Raw genomic sequence first — 11,003 nt, 5'->3', positions numbered from 1 at the left:
AGGGGCCTGTCCTCCTGTAATCTGGGATTTACAAAAGCCCTCTTCGACTGGGAGGGAGGTCTATGCAGGAACTTGTGGGCACGATCGCCCGACACAATCTGGGGAGGACCCTCCTTCCAATGACGACAAAGCGGACTTAAGACACGTCCGTGTTCAATTTTTCATGAAGGTCGGAAGGCGACTTGCCATGTGGCCAGCCCTGCAATGTCTGACAGGGAGGCGCTAGTGGCCAGGCCGCAGAGGAGATGCACTCCGTGGTTGAGTGGGCGCCATGCAATCACCCACTCGGTGGAGAGAGATCAAGAGTTCGGTAGCTCTCTTGAATACAAACCATGACCACCGAATTGAGGCCTGTAAATTCAAACCCCAAAGAGCCTGGAAAAAAGGAAACTACAACATTTAGATGACCTTAAGGTTGAGTCCCCTCTTGATGTAGATTTTGAGTGCTCTGCGCACATCCAAAGGATGTGCCAGTCTGTTCCAAGTTCTTCTTAGGACTGGGAGAAGAACGAAGGAAGGAGAATGTCCGGTGACATCTGAGAGGCTGAGTTGACCCCTAGAAGAAGGTAGATCTGGACGAAGGCACACTGAGACCGGCCTAAAAATATACAAGTCGATTTACGTACTCGACAGGGCCCCAGCTCTGCCCACTTCTGCGGAGGGTAATGGCCGGGAGTATAGACCTTGAGGTAGATGAGTTTGAGGAATGGCCCTACCGAAGGACTGCTCGCCAACCGTCAGGCGCCTTAAGACCGTGTGGCACATCCCACGATGGAAAACATGTCTGAGGAGCTGGCCCTTTGGAAAGCTCCCCTCATACCTATTATGTGAGTGATGGCCCGCCCATTCGAGTATGCTCCGTATGGCAGAACCACGTGATGGCAGACAGCCTGTCCTTAAACCATGTGTGGGTATCCAGTCCCTTCTTAATGTCATCTTGATGACTATAGCAAAGGTCAGAGGCCACTGAAAACTGAAGCAGGGTGAAATGAGAACTTGTCCGAAGCGTTGGATGATGAGATCAATCAATAGAACCTGACTAATCTGGACCATGGCAGCTCCCAGCCTAACTCTGATCACCTTGGGTCAACTGGTATAGCAATGAAAGTAATGATTAAGGTGATTTACTTGTAGCAATTAAGACTTAGCACGCTGAAGCGGAAGGTTTAATGTCTGACCATCCAATAAAATGTAAACAATGTGCAGTTCTCGTTACTGGAACATCGGTGAACCTGTGTGAAAAGTAGAGACAATCCTGGTAGGCAAAGAATCACTGGATTAACCCTTTATCATTCTCACAGACATTGGTGAAATACCAATGCAGAAGCATAGATGCAACATTCTGTGTTAACAGGGCAGTGGGTCAGAATTCAGGTCTGGATTCGATCTGAGGATGAAACTAGTCTAGAGCTTCCAAAAATCACCCCCAACTCCAATGAGCCCAGCGACTCAACCTGTATGTAAGGCTGGGGGTCTCCCGGCTGAAATGAACCTGGCTTATTAAGGATTCACGAAATGGGACTTGGCAAAGATAGCCCTCTTAATCGATTTCGAGGAAGAAGCTTACTCGCCACAAAAAGGATAGGTCAAGAATACAAACTTAAATTTTGAAAGAATATCAGTGGGGGGCCCTCGATATGTACTGGTGTTGGATGAGGACTTGCATGGATACCAAATCCCATGGAAGTTGAAGTCAACAGAAAATATAAATGGCATGTAAAAAACGGAGTCTCCTGTAGAATAGTAAAATCACAGTGTTGTTTGGGTTTTGGAAGATAGATATATAATATATATATATAGAATATATTACAAGCTTGCGAGCAGAAAAACAAGGCATAGGCACGGGGAATCCATTTCCCCAGCCTCAGAAGCGTGGACATGGGGGTTGTTTTGGACCATACCATGCCCTGCAAACAGAATCAGGGATAAGACACCACCCACGACAGCAGCTAACCTCATAGACACATAAAACCCTAATCAGGAGTTGGATGAGGACCACAAGGGCCAGCAAGTCCAACCCCCTGCCATGCAGGAATCACAATCAAAGCATGCCCAACAAGATGCAAAGGAATTTTTGTAGCTTCCTGAAGACCTACTAAAAAAAAGAAAAGGATTGCAGCAGAACCGTCACCTTCTGCCTTGAGCCCAATTCTCATATGCAAGATAGAACTTGTTTACAATAGGCCTATCCATCAGGAACAGGTGAATGGCAAGCTCATCAGCAGGCATTCTTATTTAAAATGAACTAGCTAGACAAGGGCAGAGCAATTGTGTCTTTTGTGGCAGATTCTCAGGGCGCTGTAGGATGTCCGAATGTTTTGAACAACCATCCGTAGCAAAAAAACACATATATATTTTAAAAACACCATGGAGGAAGGGGGGTTCTCCCCCCATGGAGAAGAGTCTTTGTCCTGTTTGTTTTTGATAAGAGTTTTTTTCTTAACCCCCTGTATGTAGTAGAACCATCTCATGAGAAACTATTTTTTTAGTTTCTTCCGCTTTACGAAACCTCTCTCCAAGAAAAAGGGAACAGAACCCTTATAACATAAAGTGGAGCTTGGTTGGTCACCTAGGCCAAATATCTATCACCTCATATGAGATGTTTAATACCAAGATCCTCATGCATGTAAGCATAAGGTCGCTGAGTGACCAAGGGCCGTTCTCTTGCTGTGAGTCACTCTGTCTATTAGCGCTTAATGAATCTGAAGTGTTTAAAGCTTATGCGCTTAATGAGAAGTGCGATGGCTGATAACAGTTGCACAAAGGAGTAGAACCATGTTCTCATCTTATGTCTTAGTCTGTTCCAGCAAAGGCAAAAGGGCTTGGCCCCGAATGGAGAACAGAGATGGAGCCCATGAGGAGGAAGAAAAAGCATCACGTTGGCTTATGGCTAGCCCCTTTCCTTTTGAATTAGTTCCAGGCATCTTCTCGGGACAGGAAAAGGAGAGGGGGTGAGCAGAAACAGCACAACTCAAACTTCATGGGCTAACGAGTAATAAAATGAAGAACCAAAAAAGATTAACCAGTATCTCTTGTAAATCTGAACCCCCAGACCTGTTGGTCTGGGGCTCTCCCCTTCCTTTTATTTGCCCCATCAAAGGGAGGCTGCCTGTGGCAGTACCTCGTTCCAGGCCGACTGAGGAAAACGCTCCTGGGTTAGCAGTGACTGAAGACATTGCTAAACATGGGTAATAGCTGCATATGGCCTTTATGTAGCCCTGATACTCACAGGGCACTTTGGGTTTTATGTATGTTTGAAAACAAGCCCCAACCTTCAAGCTGGGTTTTACAATACCGTAGCCCGTATTATCTCCAGGCGCTTTATAGTAAACCGGGCTGCCATGAGAGAAGCGAGTTGGTCCTCAACTCCCTTCGGAAGAAAAACGATAAGACACTTGCAGAGGTAGCTGGGAAGCAGAGGTACTGCTCTGGGGACTGCCCCGGCCATTTACCTGAGTGATTCCTGTATCCTGGAGAAAGGTAATCTCTTATGGAAAGGAAGGCAAACGCTCAAGTTGCTCTCTCAATATGCATGGTGTGGTGCAAAGCCGAACAACAATTGGTGGGGAAGGACTCTCCACCCATGATATCCACAAGGGGGTTTAAAACCCTTTTGTTGTGTATGTATATTTTTTTGGGGGGACACAGAGGAATTTGTAATCATGTGCGCTCCCATAGATCCCAGTGGTTGGAAGAGACCCCAAGGTAAATCAGTCCCAACCCCGTTCTGCCATGCAGACGCTCTCAATCAAAGCATACGAGAGATGGGGCCCTCCAAAGCCTATGTTTAGAATAGTGGCAGAGGCCATGCTCTCTCCCGGTGGGGACAGGAAGCATATTGTGCTTATTGTGGATGGGCTGGGAAAAGGAACGTTGGGTACTTACCGTGACATGTTCATTTCCTGCAGAGAAGGGTCCTGGCATCCTCCTCACCCGGGTGCTGCCTGCAGCCTCCGACCCTGCTTGCCTGTTGGTGGACCTGCCTTGTTGTTCTTCTTGTTGCTGGATTGGTTTTCTGAGTTCTTGTTTGTTCTTGGACTAGTTTTTTCTAAGGTGTTCTAGTTAACCCTTAGCTGATGTTACTAAAGTTCAGTTCCTTGATTTACCTTGCTACTCACTTGGCTTGTTATTGACTGAGGCTAAGGGGGGCTAGCTCCTCCCTATATAGGGGCCGGTCTTTTGTTTATAGTCCCTGCCTAAAGGAGCAAATAGGAGGAGCTAAACCCAGATTACAGGATGCCAGGACCCTTCTCTGCAGGAAATGAACGTGTCACGGTAAGTACCCAACGTTCCTATTGCACCTTGTCACCTGAAAACAGCAAAAGACTTCCTCTCACAATGGTTCCAAAGGACACTAAAAGTAATGTCATATCACTTCCAATCAACCCAAAATGGTGCCCATGATCTTCTTATGGTGGAGCCACCTCAGCTTTGTTGTTGCCCACTCCAATTTGAATTGCAACCCTCTTGTATGAGGTGCTTGATAGCAAATGAGGTGTACCTTCTGAATGAATTTCTTTCCCCATTTCAAGCACTGAAATGGTTTCTCTCCTGTGTGAACTGCTTGATGATGAATGAGGTTTATGTTTCAACTGAAACTCTTTCCATACTAAAAAAATTGAAATGATCTCTCCTCGTATGAATTATCTGATGACAAGTGAGGTGCAGCTTCTGAATGAAGTTCTTTCCACACTCCAAGTATCGAAATGGTTTCTCCCCTATGTTGAGTTGTCTGATGATAAGTGAGATTTGCCTTCTGTCTGAAGCACTTTCCACACTCCATACATTGAAACAGTTTTTCACCTGTGTGAGTTGTTTGATGATAAATGAGGCCTTTCTTGCGACTGAAACTTTTTCCACACTCGGAGCACTGAAATGGTCTCTCCCCAGTATGAACTCTTTCATGACATGCAAGATTCCCCTTCTGACTGAAGCCTTTTCCACACTCCAAGCATTTAAATGGTTTCTCTCCTGTATGAATTGACACATGACGAGCGAGGTCTGTCTTCTGAATGAAGCTCTTCCCACATTCCAAGCATTTAAATGGTTTCTCTCCCATATGACCTTTTGCATGGCGAGTGAGGGTTCTCTTGTGATTAAATCTCTTTTCACACATCAAGCATTTAAATGGCTTCTCCCCTGTATGGATTCTTTCATGAGAGGTAAGATGCAGCTTTTTATGGAAACTCTTTCCACACACCAGGCACTGAAATGGTTTATCTCTAATGTGATTTTTTTTATGGGAAGCCAGGTCCTTCCCATCACCAATGATTCTTCCACACTCACCATGTTGGAAAGACATCTCCCCTGTGTGTGTTTCCATATGACAATTAAAGCTTGCTTTACAAGTGAAGCATCTCCCACACAGAAGACAAACACATTCCTTTCCATTTTGTGTGACTTCTTCAACTGAGAACTCTCCACTTTCAGAAACTGATGCTTTGCTTCTCCTGTGTTCTTGAGTGTCAATGACACTCCTCTGTCCTTTAGTGTTAATGTTCCTTCCTTGCTCTTCTATCTGTTCATATGTGGCTCTTTCAGGCAACCCCCTGTATGATTTCTCTTTATTCTCAATCAGTTGCCCATCAGCAGCTGGAAAAGAGAGACAGAACTGGTCAGAATCACAGAGAGAAATGGAGGCAGTCCTCAGAGTATTAACACAGTTGGTTACCTGACATCCATTTGCATCAATGTGTGGAGATTCCTCAGTGAGAACAAGAATCCTATTTTTGTTAATCTGTAGTTTTCACAACTATATCTTTGCAAAACTACTACTCTATCCCTCTGTGAAGCAAAATCAACACACATGAGGCACTGAACCACCGGCTGATTGTTCAAAAAGATCCAAAGTACACAATCACATCTTCTAATCCAAAACTGTCCATACAACAAAGAAGGGATCTTCACTGGTTTGCACAAGTGCAAAAGTCTGCTTCTTTGGCTCAAGCAACAATCCTGTTCTCCTACTAAAAGAACTATAGAATACCATGTTCTTTAATGGAGGAAAGACAATAACGGGTTCCTCTCCTTCATTGGTGAGAATGACACCATCAAGGATTAATATTCAAGCAAGAATTTGTGTAAGTACAACTAAACACATTGCACAGCTTTTCCCTTCTCTTTACAAGAAGGAATGGACAAGTGATTCCCCCCATTCCTTCCAACTGCCCACCCCCCTTCTGGAACATTCTGCCTTTATGTGTACTTTTGGGCAACAAGAGGAGAAACTGGACTCCACTCTCTTGTAGGAGTGAGCCATTGAAATCTGTCTGTTCTTCAGGGAAGAGTTCCCCCTTTTGTCTTCTTATTTGCCTACCAGCTAGTCAATCTCTCACCCTTAATGGTTACTGGACAGAATCACAGCAGCAATTGGTGGAGAAAAACCGGGCCCTCGGGGGAATACCTCTGGGGGTCCACAGTTCTCCCCCAGAATGGTCCATGCTTAGGAGTACATCCAAACCTAACACCATTTACTGTAGCTTTGACCAAAGTCTGCCAGCTTAAGAATTCCTGAGAAGAGACCCCAGAAACCAGCCAGACTGGAAGACAACTCAGACTTATGAAATAATTCAGATCAAAAAGGTACAGTCGTCCCTCCTTATTCATGGATTTTTTAATCTACGGATTCAACCATCTACAGCTTGAAAATATTTTTTTTTAATCCAAATAGCAAACCTTGATTTTCCATTTTATATAAGGGACACCATTTTGCTATGCCATTATATTTAATGGAACTTGAGCATCCACAGATTTTGTTATCCACGGAGGATCCTGGAACAAAAACCCAGTGGATAACAAGGGCCCACTGTAATACTAATTTTGGCACTTATAACTTATGAAGCATAAGGAAGAAGTAGACTCACCCACAGAGGACACAAGACCCAAATTCTCCCCCATCACTTCCCAGTGCAGGAACCATTGTCTTGGGTCTAGCAGGGCCCACTCTTCCTTAGTGAAAAACACAGCCACCTCCTCAAAGGTCACCTGAAGAAAGACACATTGTTTATGAGCGCAAAAGGCCAAAGGCAATTAGAAAAGAAAACAATTTTGCTTGGGATTCCTTAACTGGATTTAAATCTTTAAACAGTGCATTCACCATAAGCAACTGTAATGAAAGGCCCAGGGACACATTCAGGAGCCAGGGGCACCCAACCCGCCATGGATCTTGCTCCCTACCTGATTCAACCTCACTGAATGGGCATCAAGAGCATCACTATCAAGGGATATTGACCATGGCAATATTCCATCTCCTGCAAGGGACACAACAGGTAAAAGGGGACAGTTACATACAGTTTATTTCTGATTGATGTCTTTCCATACTCACCAAAACATAGACGTTATCATATGAAATACCTACACTACACTCCTGCTTCATTAAGTAGCAGGAGAGGATGGCAGGGATACCAAAATCTTAAAACATGCAAAGAAAAAAGAAAGAAAGAAAGAAAGAAAGAAAGGAAAGGAATTGAGAATCTGTTCAGGGACAACTGAGTAGTCCCAGAATGTTAACTGATTCAAGATGGGAAGAACCTGAAATAGAAGTTGGTATGGAAGGAAGACCAAGAAAAAGAAAGGAAAAAATGGCTCACTTCCTGATTCACCCTGAGAATCTATATTTAATCCTTACCAGGGAAAGAAGTGATAACTGCTTGGTGTTTGTCTTCCCAAAACATATACATAAAAAAACTAAAGAAAAACAAAGACATAGCCGTGTTAGTCTGAAATATCAGTATGCAAAGGGATTTTGTAACACCTTTGAGACTGAGCAAAAGACGTAGCAACTACGACTTTTTTCCCCTCAGGGGAGTACATCTACACCGGGCCCTTAATCTGGAGCATTACTCTCATGAACTGCCTCCAGGTTGACACGGGTGAAATATGTCCAGACGGGCAACCAGGCAACACCAAATTGCCTTCATTGGCTTCTCAGTGCTGCTGATGCTGTGGCCTCACCAACCAAATAGCAAGTGCCTGGCTGTTGCTTCTCCTGAGGTCAGAACAGGGCACCTGTGTGATCAGTGAAGAAAGGGTAAAACAACCCCTTCCATGTTGATCACATACTGGGGAGCTCTGTTTTCAGTAGAAACAATAATAATAATAATAATAATAATAATAATAATATGTTTTATTTATATACTGCTATTCCAAAGATCATAGCGGTGAACAGCAAGTAAGCTAATTAGCAAGTAAGCTAATTTGCCCCCAACAGTCTGGGTACTCATTTTAGCGACCTCGGAAGGATGCAAGCCTGAGTCGAGCTTCGGCCCTTTTGCTGGTCTTGAACTCGCAACCTTGTGGTTTTGAGTAAATGGCTGCAGTACAGGCATTTAACCACTGCGCCACCAGGGCTCCTACAATGGCAACAACCAGGCTCTCTCAGGGAGCTGCTTGGCTGGCAAGGCCACAATGGAAGTGATGGCACCGAGACAAGCCAGTAGGAACCATGAGATGAGTGTATACATGCATGGACGACTGGGTCACTCTGGATCCAGCCCAATTCAGCTGTCCTCACATCCAACACAAATGGATTCACTCCAGAGTTTCCTGTTAAACCAGATTAACACTTTAAAGAAAAAGTTTCGCTGTATACGTCATGAGGACTCATAGTACCAGATACTGTACAAGGTGAATCCAGGGGTTTTGACCTGTATAGACAAGCCCCCAGTTAGTCTCAAAGGTACTACAAGATCCCTTTGCATATTAAAGAAAAACAAGTCTGCCAAAGCACCCAATGAAGACTGGAGATGCTCAGTGGGGAAGGAATATGGACTGAGTCAGAGGTGACGGTGATGTTGGGGGAGAGAAGACCACAGAAGCAAATTGTGGGAAAGTTGAACACTGATTCTCCATATTGTGCTTACACTCTCATCCTGTCACAAATCCTTGCTGGCTTGCCATATTTACATCTCTAATTAAATCAAGATTGGCTCTCACAGCAGTTTTCACTTCAAACCCACATAAGAGACTAACATTATTAAGGGTTCCTCGCTACTCCTATAGTCCACAAAAGTTGGGGCATATTCAAGAAGAGGGCCAAGAAGAGACTTATCCCTTTCATCCTTACCTACTACACTGGAGTCTCTGTCCCTGCCCAGCATTATCTGCTTGGTCTCAGAAGGGCACATCTCCATGTCAGCCGCCTCCACCACAAACAACTCCTGTACCAGAAGAAACAGAAAGGATGACAAAAGACAGAGGAGGATTACAAAAAGAACAGAAGAGCACAAAACCTGGCTGGACAATCCCCACTTTGGGTTATAATCAGAAAATAACTTCTGTACATAGTAGTTTGAAAATAGACTCAAAAGGAAATATTCCCACTCCTTTGAAACAATGAGAAAGCATTCCCACCTGCTGTTTTTCTTTCTTCTGCTTCTCCTCTGCCTGGCTCAGGAGAAAACCCTCTGCCAGGGCCACCGCCTGGGAACTGTTCTCCGCTCCACACTCTCGGACCCAGCTCTCCATCTCTGGGGGAACAATAGCCAAGAATTGTTCCAGGATCACCAGGTCCATCATCTGAGCCGTCGTGTGCGCTTCTGGCTTCAGCCATTGACGGCAGAGATTGTGGAGTTGGCTGCAAACCTTTCTGGGCCCGTTGGCCTCCTTGTAGCGGAACTGTCTGAAGCGCTGGCACTGTAAATCTGAGCTGAGCATATCCTCTTCCAGGCACTTCTATGTGGTTCTTTCCCAGAATGGTCCACTGCCCTCAGCTTGAACAAGAGGAAGACCTTTTCTTAATTTGGGCCCAGAGGAGTCCTGCTTGACTGACACTCCCATTCAGATTCCAGATACACTAAGAAGCGTTTTCTCTTTTGCCAGGAAAGGCAAAAGACTGGAAGAATTACAGAAGAATGATTGCCCTACAACGCAAAGAAGATATTTGTTATGGGAGCTCTTACAAACCATTTCATGTACTATGGAGATATTTTACAATTCTGTGCAAGGTGGTGCTGTCTTGAACACAGCTCTCTTCTTCAAAAGAAGGGAAGAGCATCTGGGAAGAGCATCTTTGGCTCCAAGCAACTGAGGCAGCTGCTTCACTCTACCCAAGGGTGGTGATATCCCTGCCTATTTTAAAACTTCATCAATAGCATCATCACCAAGAGCCAGTGTCGCATAGTCGTTTGAGTGTTGGACTATGACTCTGGAGACAAGGGTTCAATTCCCAGCTCAACCATGAAACCTACTGGGTGACTTTGGGCAAGTCATATTCTCTGCGCCTCAGAAATTGTATTTCAGGTTATGAAGCCTTAGAACCCCCAGTTTTTGCATGAGGAGGAAAGCTTATGGTACACCTTATGTATTCTTGTTATTATTGGAGGGGTACAGACTGCCAGAAAGAGGCACCTCCCCGGCGCTTCTTTGCACCACAGGAGTGCTCCAGCAACCAAAAATTGTGCGGCACTTCTGCGGAGCAAAAAAGGAGCACCCTGTCTGGAAGCGGCACAGCTGTGATGTCACCATTACACACCCTGTCTGGTGGGTGCACTGCAGCTGTGGCACCCTCGTCATGTGCGAGGGTTGCCAGGCATGTGGGTGCAAAGGCCCGTCTGTTCTGGGCCATTATTATTTTATTATATCCTGCTTTTCTCCCAACATAGGGACTCAAAGCAGCTAATAACAAATTTAAAAACAATACAATTTAGAAAGAATACAAAATTTAAAAGTATAAATATAAAATTTAAAAAACAGTTAAACAGTTTCAAAAGTTAAAACAGTTTTGAATTAAAATATAAAATATTAAAAATACAACCCTTAAAATTTCTAATGCACAATATTTAAATCCCAGCCCTTAGCTGCTTGTAAAGGCCTGATGGCATAAGAATATCTTTACCTGCCACCAAAAGGATAGCAGGGATGGAACCATCCTAGCCTCTCCAGGGAGTGAGCTCCAAAGCTTGGGAGCAGCCACAGAGAAGGCCATCCCTCTTGTTCCCACCAGATGCACCTGAGAGGGTAGTAGGTCAGAGAGAAGGGCCTCTCTGGGTGATCTCAACACCCTA

The 11,003-nt window shown here is 44.7% G+C and overlaps 3 protein-coding genes across 3 annotated transcripts in view; 1 reads left to right on the top strand and 2 right to left on the bottom strand.

Moving 5' to 3' along the window:
* LOC121923584 (zinc finger and SCAN domain-containing protein 2-like) overlaps window positions 1-11,003 on the bottom strand; it is an 86,176-nt gene that overhangs the window by 27,382 nt on the left and 47,791 nt on the right. The window lies entirely within an intron of this gene.
* Window positions 1-11,003, top strand: part of LOC121921991 (zinc finger and SCAN domain-containing protein 23-like) — a 113,417-nt gene that overhangs the window by 98,957 nt on the left and 3,457 nt on the right. The window lies entirely within an intron of this gene.
* Window positions 4,178-10,041, bottom strand: LOC121921942 (zinc finger protein 124-like). The gene is made up of 5 exons (XM_042450706.1): window positions 9,352-10,041; window positions 9,065-9,158; window positions 7,177-7,250; window positions 6,864-6,984; window positions 4,178-5,592 (listed from the first exon to the last, which is right to left on the bottom strand). The coding sequence occupies exons 1-5, from the start codon at window positions 9,652-9,654 to the stop codon at window positions 4,610-4,612; spliced, it is 1,575 nt and encodes a 524-aa protein (XP_042306640.1). The 5' UTR covers window positions 9,655-10,041; the 3' UTR covers window positions 4,178-4,609.

The sequence above is a fragment of the Sceloporus undulatus genome, chromosome 2, assembly GCF_019175285.1.
Source record: "Sceloporus undulatus isolate JIND9_A2432 ecotype Alabama chromosome 2, SceUnd_v1.1, whole genome shotgun sequence".
NCBI lineage: Eukaryota > Metazoa > Chordata > Lepidosauria > Squamata > Phrynosomatidae > Sceloporus > Sceloporus undulatus.
This window is presented reverse-complemented; position numbering and strand designations above follow the sequence as displayed.